General features: G+C 37.8%; 1 protein-coding gene across 1 annotated transcript in view; it reads left to right on the forward strand.

Moving 5' to 3' along the window:
• Positions 1–22,290, forward strand: part of PTCHD4 (patched domain containing 4) — a 164,047-nt gene extending 141,757 nt beyond the window's left edge. The window contains exon 3 of the mRNA XM_023757713.1: positions 20,385–22,290. Within this exon, the coding sequence (XP_023613481.1) occupies positions 20,385–22,018 (1,634 nt within the window). The 3' untranslated portion in view covers positions 22,019–22,290. The remainder of the gene's footprint in view (positions 1–20,384) is intronic.
• The last annotated feature ends 194 nt before the right edge of the window (positions 22,291–22,484 follow it).

Here is a 22,484-nt window from a genome sequence, read left to right on the forward strand (position 1 = left end):
TCCCAGACTGGGAGAGGGCACAGGACGGGGCTGAGGGACCCCCCTCTCCCCCCTGAGTGCACAAATTTATATGCACTGGGCCTCTAGTGTTTTAGATAAAAGGATAAGTAGATAAGTCCTCTCCTTTTCTGTGCCTGAACCAAGATACCATCACAGGTAATCTTTCCTTTTCCTTCTGGTATTCAAGAAAGCTAGTCAAGGTTTTAACTGAAAAAGTCTGTACAATTGTGCTCATCTTTGTGCTCCAGTAAAAATCCTTAATAGTTGCATTTTAGTCACTTCTTTTCTTCTGAGCTGACTCGCTCCAGTGATGGGATGGAACTAGGAGGAGGAAAATTAAGTTGCAAAACTCAAAAAGATATACCTTGTTTCCTAATTCGATGCATGCACAGAAACAGGTTATTGAGAAGTTTCTCTTAAATTCTCTGGGTATTCGTGAATGTGCTGACCAGACCCGAAGTCCATGTGTCAAAAAATGCCAGAAAAACTTTTCTTCGACAGCTCTAAGGATGATAATTCATTCTCATAACTTTAAAAGGAAAGCACTATATGAATATAGGTTTCCTTTGTACTTTAGAACAAAGGAAAACATGGAGTTCTTTTAAGATTCATAAGTGTATGTGGATTACTTATGAGCATATGAAATTGGCTCAAGGTAAGATCTCTTTAACAATTACCCCGTCAAAAGAGAAGAGGAAGATTAGAATTCGGATTTATTTATATGTGATTAAAAGGAAATCAGAGTCAGGAAAATCAGTTGACAGTTTTTAAATTGGCTGCTTTGTTTGAAATGGAAGGAAAACCATTGCTAATTAATCTTCATGTGAAATCATTTTAATGCCTCCCATTTCTTTAGCAATCCATATTCTCGTCATCTTTCTGAGTCCAGCATCGCTTCCTTCATTTCAACTTTCCCATTTGCGTGTTACCCTCAGCTCTTACAGTTTCACCACTGAGAGACATGCAGTGCCTTGAACACCTTAGGTAAACAACAAATGCCTATTCCCCTGGATTAAAGTATTAGGGATTCTTAGTTAAGTATTTCTTAAATACATGTGTTCTCTCAATGAGACTGTAAACCTCTCGAAATAAAAAGCATCTGAACCTCCCTTCCTCTCTAATCCCTAATACCCAGAACATACCAGTTACTGAATAAATACCTGTTGAACTCAATTATTTTAAAGAAAAACTGATGTATATCAGATATTTAGGTATTAAAGGATTATAATTTTACAGCCTTTAAAATAAAGTGTTTCAGTAAAGCCTACTGTTGTGAGGGGAGCCAGAAGGTGTTAATTCATCCAGAATCTTTCAGGTTATTCTCTTGTTGCTATTATTGTTGTTGTTTTTATTTTTAAAAGATTTAATTCTTTAGTGTTTTCACAATCATAAATCAGAAATACAAATTAAGCTAAGAAAATAACATTTACTCTTAATTTTAGTTACAGACTAGATCATTTTCTTCTTAAGATATCAATGAATTATTCCCACTGCATTTTCCTCAAGCTAGTAGAAGATTTACTTGTAAAAAAAGAAAGGATGGAAGGGGAAAAGAAGAGGGGAGGGGGAAAGAGGGATGAATGGAGGAAGGAAGGGAAGGAGGGAAAAATATCTGGTGGGAAAGAGGGGAAAAAAAGAATATTTGAAAGATTAAACATTAAGACTCCTTTCCTAGAGTCTAAAAGGTAGGGTACAATATCATCATCATCATCATTATCATCAGAATGTTCTGTGAAATATTGAAATTTTATTTTGGTCTAAAAACCTAGCTCTCTGCTCCTTAGAGGTTCAGAGTCCCAGGCCTTTCTTCCCTCCTGTGTTTAACTGCTGCAGTTCTGCAACACACACCATCTGTCTTTTATCTCCCACCTGACTTCTCTCACGGGAAAACTAAATTAGTTTAAATCATGTGGGAGCATTATAAATACTGTTTGGTGATGAGAATAAATTGGTTCAAATCACATAGGTACTTTCCTAAGTACTGACTGATGAGGAAGTTTAGATACGTGTAATTTATAAATAAAATGAAGGAGCTTACCTGGCAAGATATGAGAAGTAGGAACAGTTTTTATATTTAATACATTGAAAGCACAGAGAAGGAACACTTTCAAAATCATTCTATGAAGCAATATTATCCAGATTCCAAAACTAGATAAAAACAGCATAAGGAAAGAAAACTATAGACCAATATTTCTTATGAAAAAAATACAAAAAATCCTTGATAAAATATTAGGAAACCATATGCAACAACATATAAAAACATTGTACACTATGATAAAGTGGAGTTTATCCTATAAATGCAAAGGTGGTTTAACATCTAAAAATAATGTATCACACCAATACCAATTGACTAAAGATGAAAAACTACATGATTGTCTCATAGATACAGAAACGGCACTTGACAGACTTTGACACCCTTTTATGATAAAAAATGCTTAACAAACTAGGCATAGATGAGAACTTTCTTAACCTGACAAAAAGCAGCTCTAAAAACCAAAAAGCTAACATCATACTTAATGGTGAATGCTTTGCCCCTAAGATCAGGAACAGTAGGATGTCTGCCTTCACCACTTCTCCTCAACATTGTACTGGAACTTTCAGCCATGACAATTAGGCAACAAAATGAAATAAAAGACATTCATATTGAAAGGATAAAGCAAAATATCTCTATTTGGAGGTGATATGATTTTATTATAGAAAATCCCAAGATTCACACAAAAAATGGTAAGAACTAATAAACAAGTTCAGCAAGGATACAGGATCCAAGATCAATATGTAAAAATCAATTATACAGAACTAAGAGAACAATTCTATTAATAGTATTAAAATAATAAAATCCTAAGGAATGAATGTATCAGAATAAGTGTAAAATTATTGTCTGGAAACTACACAGCACTGGAAAAAAAACCTTAAAAGACCTAAGTAAATAGGAAGACATTCTATGTTCATAGATCAGAAGACTTACAATAAAGCTACAGTAATGGAGGCTCAGTGGCACTTATACAAGGATAGACAGAGAAATCAGTAAAATAGAATTGAGACTTCAGAAATAAATTATTATTTATGGTCAATTGACTTTTTACAAAGGTGCCTAGATAATCCAATGGGACAAGAATAGTCTTTTCAATCAATGATACTGAGACAATTGAATATCCACTGAAAAAGAATGAAATTGGACTTCTTCCTCACACCCTAAATAAAATTTAACTTAAAATGAATGATAGACCTAAATGAAAGAGCTAAAATGAGAAATCTCTTCAGAGAAAATATAGGAGTAACTCCTAATGATCCTGGGTAAGCAAAACCTCCTTAAACATGATATCAAATGCAAAAGCAACAAAAGAAAACATGGGTAAATAGAGTTTTCTCAAAATTAAAAACTTTTGTGTTTCAAAAGATACCATCAAGACAACAGACAACTGACAGAGAGAAAATATTTGCAAATCATATATCTGATAAAAGGTTATATCCAGAATATATACAGAAATGTTACAATCTAATAACAAAAAGACAAATAATCCAATTAAGAAGTGAGCAAAAAATTGAATATATATTTATCTTAAGATAAATAAATGTCCAGAAGTTCTGAAATATGAACAACATCATTAGTCAGTAGATAAATGCAAATCAAAACTTCAGTGAGCACATCATATCTCTTAAGATGGCCAAAATTTAAAAGTTGGACAATAACAAGTGTTGACAAGATTGTGGAGGATTAGAACCTTTCATACATTGCTAGAAGTATAAAATGAGACAGTGCTTTAGAAAACAATCTGGCAATTCCTAAAAATACTAAATGTAGAGTTATTATATGACTCAACAGTTCTACTCATAGGTGTATATACCCAAAAGAAATGAAAACATATGTCCACACAAAAAACTTGTATGCAAATGTTCATAGCAACATTATTCATGATAGCCAAAAAGTAAAAACTATCCAAATAAAATGTAGTATATTCATACAATGGAATAATATTTGGCCATAAAAACAAATGAAGTACTGATACATGCTACAATATGTAGCATGTAAAGTGAAAGAAGCCAGTTTCAAAAAACTACATCTTGTATGACTCCATTTATATGTAATGTCCAGAAAATTGACAAATCTATAGAGACAGAAAGTAGATTATGGTTAGTTAGGACTGGTGGATGATGGGATGGATATGGGAAATAAGGAGTGACTGCTAATGAGTATGAGTTTTTTTTTGGAGGAGGATGATGGTTATACAATTCTAATATACTAAGAATTATTGAATTATACACTTTAAATGGGTGAACTATACAGCACATATCTCAATAAAGCTGTTAAAAAACAAAAAGGAAGGGGTTCACTTTTCATATCTTTTTTTTATGTTTAATTTGAAAACCCCATTAGGACAACATGCAAAGTTATTTCAATGTTTGCTCTCCAGACTCACCTTCTATACCCAATAAAATGAATTCAAACTCAGAAATCTATAACATCTGCACAATATTAAGTCCATGTTATGTTATGAAGCACAATAGAATATTACTGTTTCCATAGCCATTTCACAAATACCATCCTATTTGGTGGCAGTCAGGGGAAATAGTTTATTAAATTTGTCAAAAGCATTTCTTAAGCATCTATAATCTATTACAGTGAAAGCTCAGGTGTATGGAAGCAAAGAAACATAGAATATTACTTTGTGGAGTTAACAAAACACATGGAATGACAAGAATAATAGAGGAGAAATTAAAAACTATTTAACTAGGTGCATATTATATGGGAGAAATTCTTGTGAGAATCCCAGGGTTTGTGGCATATATGGTATTATTTTATAGTCCTGCTATGAAGGGGAAAGGCCCTCCTAGACCTGTATCTACTTTGATGCTCTGCGTTAGTAACTTACCTTTGACTCTGTGGGAGCAAATACTCTTCTGTTAGCAGAGAATCAAACTCCCTTGTCGCCCGTGGGAGCTAGGTGGAGGTTCTTGGGGTGCCGCTGAAATAATAATTTTCAGAAGCCCCCATGGGAAGATGGGATGTGGAAAAAGGCTTCATTTGTGTGAAGTTACATTTCTCAAGTTCCGAAGACCGCTGCCCCGTAAGCCAGTTCTTGAAAAGGTGCAGCTGGAGTTCCAGCAGAGCCAGAAACCAGGCAGTGTCCAGTGTTTCTGCTCCCTGTTGCAGCCGGGTGTGGCTCAGCATCCAAGCTAATTCAAGTCCACTAGTCAACGTGTGAGGTCCAACATGGCCATGTGCCATGTGGGCACAGGGGAGAGCAGCCCCCTGCACAGGAGTCACAGGAACCCTGTGCCCTGGGGGGAAGGAGAGAGAAAGGGAGAGAGAGAGAGAGAGAGAGAGAGAGAGAGAGAGAGAGAGAGAGAGAGAACTTTCTTTGTTTGGAAGTTCATATATTCAGGGAGAGAGAGAGAGAACTTTCTTTGTTTGGAAGTTCATATATTCAAGGAGAGAGAGAGAGAACTTTCTTTGTTTGAAAGTTCATATATTCAGGTTTGGAGCACTTGCAGTGGCCACACCCATCCTGGCCACTAATTTGTTCCCAGGTATGACTGGCAGACAGGTATGTACCTTCATACATCAATCAGACCTTACTGGGCATGTGTCTAAATTGTTTTTGTCCAGTTCCTTCCCCCATCGATCAGCTAGGAAGAGACTTGGAGAGCGTTAAATGCATTTTCCTGGCAAAGCTGTATAAATGGCATGCCTATATTTAGTCTTCCCTTTCCTCCTTTCCTGTTAAATAATAACCAGGTTATTACAACAGCATCACTTCCACTTATGCATACTTCTAGTCTTCTCCCTGGAGGAGTAATCTAAGGCAAAAAGCTTTGCATTTATTCACACAGTTCTTCGCAGGAAAAAAGAGTGACATCCTTTTTGATTGGAGAAATAGGGAGAATCTGATTTCCAATGGCCCCAACACCACAAGGGACCTAAAGCAAACCTGTTTCTCTTCCCTGCTTTCTTTCCCTTGTTGGCATCCCTCTTTATTTCCCCACAGTGGCATGGCCTCCCTCCTCTTGCAAGGTATCCATGTCTTTCTGAAGTGACTTTGTCTTTAACTGGAAGGATGTTTACATCAGGTTGGGAGGTAACAGGCTCCAGTGTCCTCCCATCTAGTGTTACCACAAGCTAGCTGATAAATTCATTGCTGCTTGCTCAGGTCGTGGGATTTACTCTATTTACAAGAGCCCTTGACAAGCAATTTGACGGTAGCATGTGCACACTGAACTGACCCCAATCTCTGGCAAGGCCGATGAGACTTTCTTCTGCTGGGACCCCATGCTTCCACTCTTGTCCAAAGAGGAAAATTCCTTAGACACAATATATGTTTTATAGGGTTTTTTAAATAGTTTTCCTAATTACTGTGTGTAGGGCCAGGTCTAATCATGGAAATGGTACTCGTTAAGCAGATATTTAAAAATTGTTATTAGCCAAAAAGATTCCAGAAGTTACCTAAAATTGTAGACACAGGGTTATGATAGTGAAAAATGCAGTTTAAAAATGTAAAACGCTGTTTGGGAAGGATCATACAATTACAGAAAAAGAAAACTGCAGCTTGACTATGCTGTGTTTATGGCTTGCCTGCTCTATGTCTACTATCGGACTGTGAAATTAGAGATGCTCCTTCACTGATCACCTCACAGGTAATGTCTGGAAATCAGTCATTCAATCAATCAACCTTGCTGGGTTTTATGCAGTGGAGAATACTCATCCAAGAAGCTAAATGAGAGTCAAATTTTCATCCTTATAATCAGGGGCGGGAACATCTGGCCGGTGGGTCATATAACCATTTGGTCTGGCCCTGACAAGGCCACTGCAGGTAAGACTTGAAATTCAATAAATCCAAGAGGTTTTTTCACAGCCACATACATTTATATTAAGTGAATTACATTAAGTGAATGATGTTATCAATATCCAAATGGCCCTTGGCAGAAAAAGGTCCCCCACCCTGAAAATATAAATGGAGGCACAGCATTTCCCAAAGTCCCTCATAAAGGTGGAATGGTGACCTTAAATGGGACCAGAGGCCAAGGTAGGGATCTCCACCTAACAAACCCCAAATCTAGATTTCCCCCTGCTCCCTGTAGGGAGAGTTAAGTAGGTCTTCAAGGCAACTCCCCTAAGATTTCCTTAGCTGACAACTGCATGAAAGACTCTTTGCCTTACAAATCCGGTTGCTGTCAGAAGAGAGTATGCCAGAGACCGACGTTAAGATACAGGAACACGGACAGGAGTGCTTCCTGCAGGCTATGAGAAAGCCGAGGGCAGGGTCTGACCTTCTCACTCATCTGTTACACAGGCAGTGCCGGAGAGAGAAAGGGGCTTCCACTTACTGTGTTAGGGGAATAGTACCCAGTCCATTGATAAATTGTCACAAGTGTTTTCAGGCTGTCAGCACCAGTGTTTGGAAGAGTCGTTAAAGAGAACGAACAAGGACTGGAAGATACCCTAGCACTATCGAAATGACAATGGAGCAGAAGCCCCCTCTTCATGGAAATAGGAAAATTAGGGAACAAGAACCCCCCCAAAAAATACTACAACACCAGAAATCTTGGAAACTCAGAGGCACACATCCATTCATCAATTTTACAATAAATATTTACTGAGTTCTAAGTACGGCCTTAAGAAATGGTGATATAACCATCAAAGCATGACATAGCTGCTGCCCTCAAGATCAGTCTATTCATAGAGTTAAGAAGCTGAAGATATGGGTTCTGGTCCTGACTATCAAAGGGACTCTGTTAACGCACATGTCCCTGCACTTCTGCATTTCCACTTTCTAACTATTAAATAATGGGCGGGGGTAAGGGAGGGGGTGGGGGGGATAGTACGTATACTTCCAGGAGTTCATGAGATCATATGCAATGATATCCCTCAGGATCCCTTTGTGTGTATGTCCTCATTAGCGGATCCTTCCTTTGTGCCCAGCCTACTTTGTCAACATACATTCATTTTAGGAAAGGATATGAAAAACTCATTCATCCAAAGGACTAAATCACTATGCTTACAAGGTGGATCTTCCCAGGAGTATTTCCATTTTCATGGAAGACTAACTCCTTAAATTGCATACTAAAATAATTTCCACTTGCAGATTTCCACACAGTAACATTTTTTCTTAGCATTAAAGTGGCTGGCAACTCTCCTAACTAATCTGGCCAGCCCTGCTGCTTGGAGGTCTAGTACAGAAAATCTATTTCATTTAATATAATGCTCTCAAGTCCTTTCATGTTGTCACAAATGGCAGGATTTTCTTCATTTATTTTTGTGGTTATATAATTATTTGTATCCATTTATCATCCATCAATATTACTTAGGTTATTTCCAGGTCTTGGTTATTATAAATAATGCTGCAGTGATATCTTTTCAAGTTAGCAACTTAGTTTCCTTGAGAAAAAATACCCAGTAGTGAAATTACTGGATCATGTGGTAGTTGTATTTTTAGGTTTTTTAAGGAACCTCTATACTGTTTTCCATAGTGGCTGCATCAATTTATATTATCAATAACAGTGCACAGGGTCCTTTTTTCTCCACATCGTCACCAACACTTGTCATCTTTTGTTATTTTCAAAATTTATTGTTGTCAGTATTACAGATGTCCTCCAGTCCCCGCTCCCACTTTACTTCCCTCCACCTAGCCCCCGCCCTACCTCAGGCCTTCACCACACTACTGTCTGTGTGCAAGAGCTATGTATATATTTGTATCTGTTGTTTGGTTAATCTCTTCCCGTCTTCCCCACCCCACTTCCCTCTGAGATCTGTCAGTCTGTTCCAGACATCCATGCCACTGACCTATTTTGTTCATTAATGTATTTTATTCATTAAATTCCACACATAAGTGAGATCATGTGATATTTGTCTTTCTCTGTCTGGCTTATTTTGCTTCACATAATATTCTCCAGGTTCATCCATGCTGTTGCAAAAGGTAAGACTTCCTCCCTTTTTACAGCAGTGTAAATATACCACAACTTTCCACTTATCTGCTGATGGGCACTTGGGCTGTTTCCAGATATTAATAGCCATTTTAATATGTGTGAGGTGCTTTCTCATTCTGGTTCTGGTTTGCATTTTCCTGATGATTAGTGATGTTGTGCTATTTCTTGATTAAATTTTGACTAATGGAAACGGGCAGGACAAAGTCCAGGAGGGTTATTAAGATGGAAAGAGGAAATAGATTTAACTCGTTACACAAGAGGGTAATGAATTTCCTACCATTTCCATTCACTGGAGCCGTGTTTGGTGGCCTGATATGTCATCACGATTAGCTGTTATTTCAATAGACAACTTCAAGACTGAAACACAGAAGTGTGACTATGAGAGCAGTGCTTGGACCCTTCTGGCAGGATGCTATCTGCCCCACCCGCTGTCCTCTATCTTTTGCCTTTGGGAATTAACACCGATAATGTTCTGAGATAACTCCCCTCTAGAAATGTGTGTTGCCATAAGGCTAAACTAGGCTGTGGGCTGCCGAAAGGGGACAGATTACAGAAAAATACATCGAGAAAGAGCCTTTTCAACTGAAAAGGAAGTCTGTACTCATCAGGGATGTATTAAAAGATACCAGTTCCGTGGCTTGGAGAGTGGCCTCTGGTAGAGGTCTCCTTGCCGAGGGAGCTCAGCCAGCTGCCCAGCATCGCTGCTGTGCTCTCCTGGAAGTGACTCTGGTTTGCTCTGTGAGTTGCAGAATATGGAAATCAGTGGCTGCAAAGCTCCCTTTCAGCCTCTCTCCAGCTAATGAGAGCGATTCTATTAGCTTATTCAGAATTGGAACACACAGGTAAGAATGCTGCAATTAGTTGAATCCAGTTAACTAAAACCCTTTATTAATCAGCATTTTCCACAATTAACATGTAACAAAAAAGGCAAAATACAAAATAGTAATCAGAGAAGAAAACTTTTAAACTTGGCTCTAGTTTTGATACACATTCAATCCAAACTCCCACACTCTGCAACTATATAATAGTAGTCAATAATACCTACTATTTGAGGGAGTTCTAATTGTGTATCAGACATTTATACTATGGGGTTCATGTCTAGGTTACCTTTAACATAGAAATCCTTTGAAGCAGATTTTAAAATTTTACAATTTGTCAAATCTGGCCATGGAGTTGTTTACTTTGCCCAAGATAACAAATCTAGTAGATGGTATTAATGAAGCATAAACCCATAGAACTCAATGCTTTAACCAATATGCAATATTGCCTCCTGATTATTGGTGCATGATAAAATGATAATTCGGAAACATATTATTCAAGAAATAATAATAGCTAATTCATTGAGTGTTTCCTGTGTTCCAGGCACTGCTGGAGGCACAGGGTAACTATTATCTCATTTAACCTTCACTTAATCCCCTAAAAGAGGTACTATTTTTATCCCCATTTTCCAGACTAGGAAAGTGAGGCACATAGAGGTTAAACTAATTCTCTCTACCTCACATATTATACAGTTGATGAAGGCAGAACTGGAACCAAAATGTGTTACTTCAGAGCACATTCTTTTAATTGCTACACATGCAATTATCTTTTTCTTCCCCTTCCTTCCTCTTCCTTCCTTCTTTCCTTCCTTCCTTCCTTCCTTCCTTCCTTCCTTCCTTCCTTCCTTCCTTCCTTCCTTCCTTCCTTCCTTCCTTCTTTCCTTCCTTAGGATTTGATATAGTACAGAAGAGAAATACAAATCGAATGCAATTTAGAATGATCTTATTCAATAAAGTTAATCAACCAATAAAAGTTGAATCAAAAAGGAAGTTCTGGTTGATGAATTTAATGACTCAGATGATTCAATTCCTGAGCTCTCTGGTTAATTAAATTTCCACAGGCTTCAGGCTATCCTGTTCAGAGAGAATTCCAGCCCATGGGATATTTTTATTTCATCTTTATTTCTAAGAAAGACAGCAAAACACTCAAGGATGCTCCCAGAAAACTTGCCCTTTGAAACATTATGCTTTTATCAAGCATTTGTGCTATAGCTTTGAAGATTTTCTTTTGAACAGTATTTATTAGAAACCAAACTGTGCATAATTGAAATTTGCCAACATTCTTTCCATTTCAAACATGTTACTGAATGATTGAGTCAGAAATTTTTAAAGTATTCTCCAGATCTTGGTGTTGCACAAATCCTAAGTCATCACCACTTTTTCTCTTTATAAGATTGAAGAGCCCCAAATCTTATAATTAATGAACTGCTAAATTAAAACATATAGCTGTGATGTGGTTTTCAAGTGGGGTAAATGGGAGTTATTAACTTCAAAAGGATGACATTTTACCGTATTTTCCTAAAACATTCAGAAAATTTTTTTCAAATGAATAAATTAGTTTTTCTAGCTTTTTTGTTATATCTATGTCTTACCTCAATAAACATTAGGATAATCTTAATTTTTATTCCTGTACATTCTTGTATTTATTATTATCTTTTGTATATAATCTCTATGCATATGTTTGTGTTTAGTTTATAAATTACCAACCAATTCTTTTGACAATTGTAAAATTTTCTGACCAATGACCCATTCTTCCATTTATTGCTCTCCTCTGCTTAAAGCAATGACTTTTTAGTTCTACTTGGCTCCTCCTTCTTTCTCCTATATTAACACGTATCTATGTTATCTTCCTCTCAAAACATTTTTCAGTTCTCATATGCCCAACTGTCATTCTCTCTTCAGTGAGGATGCAACTAAAATATTACTTCTACTAGGAAGCCATCCTTTTACTAGTGATGTGGTCTGGAAAGTCATATCGTCCAGGAATTAACTCTCACTCAATAATACTGTTCTATCACCTATACTCAAATAAATCAAATTAAAAAGTCAACAATAGCCTGGCTGGCATGGCTAAGGAGTTGAGCATTGACTTATGAACCAGGAGGTCAGGGTTCAATTCCCGGTCAGAACACATACCCAGGTTATGGGCTTGATCCCCAGTAGGGGCCATGTAGGAGGCAGCTGATCAATAATTCTCATTGATGTTTCTGTCTCTCTCTTCCTCTCCCTTTCTCTCTGAAATCAATAAAAATGTATTTTTTAAAGTCAACAGTAACAACAAAAGTTTTATTTAATTTTGTTTTTCAAAATTCTTATATATACTAATATGCAAATGCCGTCAAGCAAAAGACCACAAGGAACACTACTGTAATTGAACAAATTTCGGTTTGTTGACTTGTTACAAAGTGGAAGAACATATTTTTTTGGTGACTGTGGGAGCATTTCCGGAAGTAGGTATTATAATGGACATACTATATGATTTTTGCAAGTGTTAGGTGATTTGGAAGAGGGCTCAAGGCAGCATGATTGGTTACTGTCAAGAAGGGAGTATGATTCTATGATCAATTATCTTAATAATTTTTATACCTAAAAAGTGAGAAGACCAGACCAAGACTACACCGTGATTGGCAAAGAAGCAGGAATCACTTCTATTCCTTTTTTAAATCTTTATTGTTGAAAGTATTACATAATGTCCCTTCTTCCCCCCATTGACCTCTTCTAGCCTGCGCCCCACCTCCCCACACCAAGCCTTCACCACCCTATTGTCTGTGTCCATGGGTCATGCATACAAGTTCTTTTCTTGATCTCTTTCCTCCACCTTCCCTCTGAGGTAAGAGGATATTTGGTCCATTTTATGTTTTAGACAGTGTTTTTGTTTTGTTTCACCCAGTGATAATCATGGAGTGGTCTTAGAGCTGATTCCATCCCAGTCACAGCATGGTCTAGTCTGATGCTGTTCTGCCAGACTGTGGTCAATAGGACAGTGTTGAGCGCAGCTGTGAGTACCTGCCCAGCTTCTGGCAAGACCAATGCCTACGTGAGAGCATCCAGCTATCAGGACTGCTTTTTTCTTTCTCGGGAACAATGTATATTTATTTCATGAAACTTAAGAGACACAGAAAGCATTGAGAAGAAAATGGAAAGCTTCCTGGTAGTCATTTTTCCCCCGAATGGGGATGCCAGGGAGAGGGAGAAAACAGGAAATCATGCCATCATGTGTGAGCTGGCCCTGCTGTAGTGCTTCAGCTCTTGGCAGCCCTGAGGCCCTGCAGCAAGGAAAGCTGAAAAGAGAGTACCGCCTCCCCCCACCCCCCAGCTGGCTCAGCTGTGGTGGTAAAGATAGCAGTAACCAAGCTCTATTCAGAAGGCAGCATTCAAAGTCAAATGATTTGGAAGATTCTCCATGGCACACATCCTACAATTGCTAGCATTGAGCTTTTCCAGTCAATATAGTCCTTACTGGGTACTAAATACATGTGTTAACTTCTCTAAAACTCATCACAATTCTTTGAAGTAGGTCCCATTGTTATCTCATTTTACAGATGAGGAAACATATGGAGAGGTTCAAAAAACAATCTGCCCATCATCACAGAGCTAGGAAGTGAAATATATGGAAATTTAAATTCAGGCTGTCTGGCTCTGGGGAATGTGCTACTAACCAATATAAAATAGTGTTATTTATCTAGCTGGGTCCACTTTGAGTATTACAACTTTTATTGTAATAGTTATTAGGTTCAAAACAACCCTATTACCTCTCTCTATTTCTATCTCTGTAATCTCTCTCTCTCTCTCTCTCTCTCTCTCTCTCTCTCTCTCTCTCCTAGTACTAGTACTAATATATATATAATGGACTTTAAATTTTTTTAACTTTTGCCCTAGTTGGTTTGGCTCAGTGGATAGAGCATCAACCTGCAGACTGAGGGGTCTAGGGTCAATTCTGGTCAGGGGCACATGCCCGGGTTGTGGACTCAATCCCCAGTAGGGGGCGTGCAGGAGGGCAGCCAGTCAATGACTCTCATATTGATGTTTCTATCTCTCACCTTCTCTTTGAAATACTAGTAAATAAAACAAAAATATTAATTTTTTTAACTTTATGTAGAATTATAATAATGATGACATGCAAACTCTGCTATGAGATTATATGCTCTTTTGTATGCATTAAAATATGTATAAAATATACAACCGCTCTTAAAGTCATACAATGAAAATCTGTTGCTAAATTCAATTTTTTTAAAAATAAAGGACCTAATAAAATTCTCCAACCTCCTACTAAGTGCTAAGGGATGAGTATCTGTTCAGGGTCATTTTTAACTCCTCTTTCTCATGCAATACCCTGTCTCTGTGTTTTAGCCTGCCTCATCCTAGACTGGGATGGGGCATCTCAAGAGAAGCCACTTCCTGCTTAAGGGTAATATGAAGCTAGACCCACCCTCATTGCACAAAATCATCACAGATTTCTAGGTAAAACCATCAAATGCACCTGGCAAGAGCTGCTTGGAAAATTCTGTTGAATAATTTTCTACCCTATGTCTTATTCAGCTCTGTAGGTACCAAGAGGCAAAAGCCTTGGCCATCCTTTATGAATGGAGCTTGATAACCACCTATTCATTCTAGATGAGAATTAATTAAAAATAGGCATTCTACAAAATACACTATATTCATCACCTTTAGGTTAGACATCAAGGTGATTAGAAAAATTATCATCTCTTAGGCAGCATGAGTGCTTTATGGAGGCATTTGTACTCTACCAAATAGCAACTTAGAGCAAATTCTTTAATTTTATATTCCATTCCCTATAGACATTTATAATGCTGAACCATTCAAATTAATGAATTATATGCTAATTTTGCAATTGGACATCATTGATATATATCAGCACTTCTGCCACAGAATCACTGAGTAACATTCAGCAAGTGTCCTTTTCAGTGAAATGAACCAAACTACTATACCTGTATCCAAAATCTTATACTGAATAAAGGACTGTTCATAATAATCACTTCAAAAAATTTAAAATATCTTTAAAACTAGACACAGATTACGGCCAATTCAGTGTCACAAATTTATTATTATTTATTAAATATATTTTTATTGATTTTTTACAGAGAGGAAGGGAGAGGTATAGAGAGTTAGAAACATCGATGAGAGAGAAACATCAATCAGCTGCCTCCTGCACACCCCCTACTGGGGATGTGCCTGCAACCAAGGTACATGCCCTTGACCGGAATCGAACCTGGGACCCTCAGTCCGCAGGCCAACGCTCTATCCACTGAGCCAAACCAGTTAGGGCACAAACATTTATTAAGCACCAGTAATGTGCCAAATAATTTGGACACAAAAATGACAAAGACAAGTGCCTGCCCTAGACAGTGAGGACCTTATAGACTTACACAAAATATAGGCCCACCAATAGATAAATTCAGCTGGGTGTAGTAGTTAGCATCATGAAATGTGTTCAGACACAAAAGCGAGACTTCTAAACAAGTGAGTTGTAATTGAAGAGGGAAAGGGGAGGTGTTGGATATGAGATCATGATTGAGTGATATATTTAAAAATCTAAATAGGAATCAGGCAACTAAAGAGAAGGAACACTGGGTAAGGATCCTGTATAATGCCAAACAAGTGAACAATAACAAAATGCTGATTAAATATCCAGATGTTTTTGTCAGCTGCTTCACTGGTTCTGTTGACTGGGGCTTTATTTTTTCATTCATTATTTATTCATTTGGTTGGCATTGGGAAGTCACATAGCTTATAGCTCAATAGAAAGTCAAAATGCTCTTCCATCTGAGACCAGTGGTGATTTCCACAAATACAGGTATGTTCACAAGCTTTCATGTATGTTTTCCTTATTATTGCACAATGCTTCCATTTTTTTTTCATTTAGAAAGAAGTTTCCCCAACAAAATACCCGAAGACTTTTGGAATATTCAATATGTGCGCATACACACACACACACACACACACACAGAGAAAGTCTTTTATTTCTATCCATTTCCTCTTTGAATTTTCTCCCAGTTTCAACTCTGTCCAGATCTTTTTCTATTTTCTTTCATGAAAATTTGCCAAAAGAAATAATAGTTATTCAATAGTGTCACAACTGAGATACATATTATATTATTCTGACATAGTTTGTAAATTATAATATAGTGAAAAGGAGTCATAATCAAAATTTGTCAGTCATCTTTTGGAACATTAAATAAAATATATGTTTTGGACAATAGCTTAATCTGCTATAACAGCAAGTTAATCTCTGCTGAGCATGCAAAACAGAGCTTATTCTTGTATCATTATTTATGTATTATTTATTTGTATTGCAACTGTAAACCTACTTTTGCTCCCCCTGTGTATACAATGGAATATTACTCATCCATAAAAAAATGAAATCTTACCATTTACAACATTATGGGTGGACCTAGAGGATATTATGCTGAGTGAAATAAGTCAGACAGAGAAAGACAAATGCAATATGATTTCACTTATATGTGGAATCTAAAAAACAAAATAAATGAACAAACAAAACAGAAACAAACTCATAGATACAGAGAACAAATTAATAGTTGCCAGATGGGAGGAAAGCTGGAGGTTGTGGTAAAAAAAAAAAAGGTAAAAGGGATTAAGAATCACAAATTGCCAGTTATAAAAATATTCATGGGGATGTAAAGTACAGCATAGGGAATATAGTCAATAATTTTTTAGTAAATACTATATATGTGGTGTCATATGGGTACTAGATGTACCTGGATGATCATTTCATGAGGTAAGTAAATGTTTATTCACTATGTTGTACAACTGAAACTAATATAATATTGTATATCAACAGTAATTAGAAAATAAATTAATTTTTACAAAGTATATAACTTCTCGACACAAATAATATGATGCTTTAAGTATATTATTTTTATAACAAAGAATAAGTATTTAAAAGATACATACATTTTCTGAGCCCATCAAGAATTATAGTATCCCAGCTGGTGTTGCTCAGTGGTTGAGCATTGACCTATGAACCAAGAGGTCACTGGTGTGATGCCTGATCAGGGCACATGCCCAGGAATAGAACTAGCTCAATACCCAGTGGAGGGTGTACAGGAGGCAGCCAATCAATGTTTCTCATCGATATTTCTATCTCTCTATCCATCTCCCTCCTCTCTCCCTAAAAAAAATCAATAAAAACATATTTTTAAAGAATTACAGTCGATTTAATTCAATAAGAGGTTAGTGGCCATCTCTGGTCATCTATCACTTTGCCAAATGTTCTGCAGAGTATAAGTAACATAAAATTCATTCTCTGACCTTGAAGAATTTTCAATCTAACCAAAGAGAGTGACCATATCTTGAGAAAGTCATTTTGTTCCAGAGCAAAACAGCCCATCGTTGTGTGTTAAAATGAATTACTAATTAGATGCAATGGAGTTTAGGAATCAGAAAAAAATCAATGTGTTTGGAATTTTCAGAGATAGATTCTTGGCAAAGATGAGAATTGAGCTGACCCTTAACTGTCCAATGGATAGAATTTCAATTAAATGACCAGTAATGAAGAGAAGGTGTTATATATGGCAGAAAAAAATAGCATGAACAAAACTAAGAAGATAAGACTAATCATGGGCAGGTTCATGGAGAGAGAAGATTACCCTGGCTAAAGCAGGTAAGAGATATGAACTGCTAGGAAGTAACCTAATGATGATGAGAATCAAATGAGTGAATATTGATAGGAATACCTTGTAAAACACCTAAACCTATGAATGAGATAAAACATACCATTTCCAGTTTGGAAATTGTGTTTTCAATCTTTATCACACTTAAAGTGATTACTTAACCTAATACAGTTTAGCACATCTTCCTACACATACAGACCTTGGTACTATATAAAGCAACACGCTGGCCTACAAAGTGTACCTAATATTCCATAAAAGTGACCATTAGCAAAGGCAAGACAAATTTAGCTATAGCCCCACATAGCTTTCCCCTCCCCTTGTGGCTACAAAGATAGCAAGAATCCTCATTTCAGAAGAGAAGTGCTCTTTTTAAATAATTATTTTAATTACCTTAACTAATATGCTAATATTACATTTTTGTCAAGGGAATAAGAGAACAAGTATCCTGTTTGGTCAAGGAGACTTGCAGAATATGGAAATTAACAATTGATGTTAAGAATCATTAGACTTAATTTAGTGATCATATATGTTGGGTTAGTAATTTTCTTATTAAGTTACTTGGGGTGACATTGATTAATAGGACCATATAGGTTTCAAGTGTACACCTCCAGGACACATGATCTGCACATGGCATTATGTGCCCACCACCCAAAGTCAAATCCTCTTCTGTCACCACATGTTTGGCTCCCTTTACTCTTTGCTACTCCCCACCCCCTTCCCACTGGTAACCACCATACTGTTGTCTGTGTCTATGAGTTTCAGTTTTATATTCCACATATGAGTGAAATCATATGGTTCTTAGGTTTTCCTGACTCCTTTATTTTGCTTAGCATAATAATCTCAAGGTCCCTCTATGTTGTTGTAAATGGCAGTATTTCATCTTTTCTTATGGCTGAGTAGTATTCCATGGTATATATGTACCATATCTGTTTTATCCAATCCTCTATTGAAGGATACTTTGGTTGTCTCCATGTCTTGGCCACTGTGAATAATGTTGCAATGAACAATGCATATGTCTTTGTGAATAAATATTTTTGAGTTTGGAGGTAGATACCCAGAAGGGAGATTGCTGTCAGAACCCTTTCTACTTGTTCAGTTACAGGATCTTTCCTGACTAGAGACCCAGAAGAGAGAACTTTGGAGAATAAATAGGTTTTTATTTGGAATAATAACTCCAGTGCAATAACAATTAATAGTTAATAGTAACTCCCAGAGTAGGTGGACCAATGTATCTTTAAAATCAAAGATCAGCATTATATACATTTAAACCTATAAATTCCGTGGTCTAACTATAAAGCAAGAATTCTTAGATCCCCATGAAACAAGTTTGGGTAGGTGTTAACTCACCTACAAAACTTTGTTGGTTAGGAGTAGGTTCACTTGCATATAACCGCCTTACTTACAGCTGTTTAGACAAATGGAGATTTGATTTTCAATCCAAGAGGAAGATAGGCTAAGGCTCTTTTTGGTGGCTCCATGATGTCATTTGGGACAAAGCTTTGGCTTGTTTTCTAATAAGCAACCTTAAATGACTTCTTCTGACATCACATTGTCCAGAAATATGTCACATGAACCACCCCTACTTGAAAGGTTGGCTGAGAAATAGAGTTTTTAATTGTGTGCATTGTAGTTCCAAATAAAAGTGACAAGGAAGGGAAGGAATTATGTAGGCCAGTTAGCAAACTCTATGAACAGCACAAAATCAATGATTACAGTGAGACCTCAGCCATGATAGTATGTTTGTTAAAGCACTACTAAGTAAACTGGGTCTATAACCCAGAACTCCACTCTCTAGGTGCCACACAAAGTCCATTTTCCAGGTTTTCTTAAACTCGTTCATTTGGTACCTCTATGCTACATTTTTTGTCTAGTGGATTTCTTGGAGAACAGCCCAAGCACAGCTTCTGTCCATGCATGGAAAAGGTTTGTCTGTAGTGCTGCTATGGCTACAAGGGCAAGACTGATCTATGAAGATTTCCATTCAGGCAGACAGTTATTGACTGATATATCGTGGCCGATCATTGACAGAGCTAACTCAGGCAAGTGGAAAAAAAAGAGAGAGAGAAACTGCAGGTATAGTATGATACCTTTATGATTTCTGATTTTGTAAAAAAGAAGCAAGTGGTAGTATCTTAAGAGCTGTCAAGTTCCTGAAATAAAACATCTCAGTATCTATTAGCTTCAAACACATAGTAGGTGTTCAAGTAGTATTTTTGAATAAACTTTTTTTTGTCTATTTACCCTTATCAAAATGTGCACAGAAGCTGGTTACAAAAAGAAGCATGTTCTATGTACTTTAATGAGGCAGTCAAACATTTAGTCAGTTTACATCTCTGTGAATAAAGGCTCTCTGAGGAGCCCAGAGGAAATGCTGGCTGTAATCTCTTGCTCTGACGGTCTTGCCTTATCTTTTATATGACCTGGCAGATTTTTTTTTTCGCACATCCAGTGTAAATCAAATCTATAGGAATCAGTTTCTAAGCCATTTGGCCACCAAGCAGATTATTAACATTGTAAAATCAATTTAAAGCTATTTTTAAGTGTTTAAAATCATCTAATTTCCTAAATCAGAATGTAAATCAGCCTGAAATGGAGGTTAGGGACTATCAGTTAATACAACAGTTGATCAAGCACTGAGTTGGTGTTGAAGGGCATTGAAGATAGAGGAATAACAGCCCCTCCTCTTGACAATTTATGATCCATTTAAGGAGACAATGTGTGTGCACAGATAATGCCACATTAGATTACAACTTGTCAAATTAATAGAATGGACAATAAATACTTCATTTTTTTCCAACAAATAAATCTGGACTTTCCTAAAGTGGGAACATGGAGCAAATATGTCCTGCTATGTAACTCAAATTCTGAGATTCTGATAGGAGGATTAGAGTATAAAATACTGTTTACCTTAGATAACCTATCAGGAATTCACTTGAATTCACATAGGAGAAAATAAAAAACAATCCTTCTTCTTCTTTTTTTTTTAAATTAGGTCATGGAACTAAAGGAGTATTTGAGCTTCTGTCTGGATGGCGGAGAACCAGAGAAAATCTGCCCTTCAAAGACAGGGTAGCAGATGCCTATTCTGATGTGATGGTCACCTATACCATGACCAGCTCCCTGTACCTCATTACCTTTGGCATGGGCGCCAGCCCATTCACAAACATAGAGGCTGTCAAGGTCTTCTGTCAGAACATGTGCGTCTCCATTCTGTTGAACTACTTCTACATTTTTTCTTTCTTTGGCTCCTGTCTGGTGTTCGCTGGCCAACTAGAGCAAAACCGCTACCACAGCATCTTTTGCTGTAAAATCCCTTCTGCAGAATACCTGGACCGCAAACCCGTGTGGTTCCAGACAGTGATGAGTGACGGGCATCAGCAGACATCCCACCATGAGACGAACCCCTACCAGCACCACTTCATTCAGCACTTCCTCCGTGAGCATTACAATGAATGGATTACCAATATCTACGTGAAGCCCTTCGTTGTCATCCTCTATCTCATCTACTCCTCCTTCTCCTTCATGGGGTGCCTGCAGATCAGTGACAGAGCCAACATCATCAATCTGCTAGCCAGTGATTCCCCGAGTGTTTCCTATGCCACGGTCCAGCAGAAATATTTCAGCAACTACAGCCCCGTGATAGGCTTCTATGTCTACGAGCCCCTCCAGTATTGGAACAGCACCGTCCAGGAGGACCTGCGGAGGCTCTGCAGTGGGTTCACTGCAATGTCCTGGGTGGAGCAGTACTACCAGTTCCTGAAAGTCAGCAACATCAGCGCCAATAACAAGAGCGACTTTATCAGTGTCCTGCAGAGTTCATTTCTGAAAAAGCCAGAATTCCAGCACTTTCGCAATGACATCATCTTCTCCAAGGCAGGGGATGAGAGCAACATCATTGCTTCTCGCTTGTACCTGGTGGCCAGGACTAGCAGAGACAAGCAGAAGGAAGTCATAGAAGTGTTGGAAAAGCTGAGGCCCCTGTCCCTGTCAAAGAGCATCCGGTTCATCGTGTTCAACCCCTCCTTTGTGTTCATGGACCATTACGGCTTGTCGGTCACAGTGCCTGTTCTGATCGCAGGCTTTGGTGTTCTCCTGGTGTTAATCCTGACTTTTTTCCTAGTGATCCACCCTCTGGGAAACTTCTGGCTAATTCTTAGCGTCACCTCAATTGAGCTGGGGGTCCTGGGCTTAATGACATTATGGAACGTCGACATGGATTGCATTTCTATCTTGTGCCTTATCTACACTTTAAATTTCGCCATTGACCACTGTGCACCACTGCTTTACACGTTTGTATTAGCAACCGAGCACACCCGGACACAATGTATAAAAATCTCCCTGCAAGAGCATGGGACAGCCATTTTGCAAAATATTACTTCTTTTCTTATCGGGTTGGTCCCCCTCCTATTTGTGCCTTCGAACCTGACCTTCACACTGTTCAAATGCTTGCTGCTCACCGGGGGTTGCACACTTCTGCACTGTTTTGTTATCTTACCCGTGTTCCTAACCTTTTTCCCCCCTTCCAAAAAGCACCATAAGAAAAAGAAACGTGCCAAGCGAAAGGAGAGAGAGGAAATCGAATGCATAGAAATTCAAGAGAACCCTGATCACGTCACCACAGTCTGAAGGTGTAACTAATGGATTATTTTTCTTTTCCAGTATGGCACAACGATGCAGGGCGAGTCAAGCTCAGACCTCAGCTGCTTGGGCTGGCCAGGGGTAACAAGGCAAGTCAGATCAAGAGTGAATTCCTCATGACACATCAAGGTGTCCACTTCTTGGGGGAAAGAGGGAATCAAAGAAGGGGAAACCTTCTTTTCCACCTTGTTCTCCACTAAAGATAAGTTTCTGGATGTGATCTTAGAGCTCTTCCAAGGAATGGATGGGTCAAAGAAGTGTTAGAAGTCCAAAAGAACCAACTGCTTTCAAAAAGAAAATGCTTAGGAGAGATGGAGAAGAGAGGGAAGGGGGCCTCCAAATAGGGAAATAGACATAGAAAATGTCAAAACTGTCGTGGCATTTTTCATATTTGTTTTTTGAACAGGTTGGTCAAAGGAAACCTATGCATTTGGGAAGTACATATTTAATCCCG

This window comes from Myotis lucifugus, unplaced genomic scaffold, assembly GCF_000147115.1.
Source record: "Myotis lucifugus unplaced genomic scaffold, Myoluc2.0 scaffold_111, whole genome shotgun sequence".
Classification (NCBI taxonomy): domain Eukaryota; kingdom Metazoa; phylum Chordata; class Mammalia; order Chiroptera; family Vespertilionidae; genus Myotis; species Myotis lucifugus.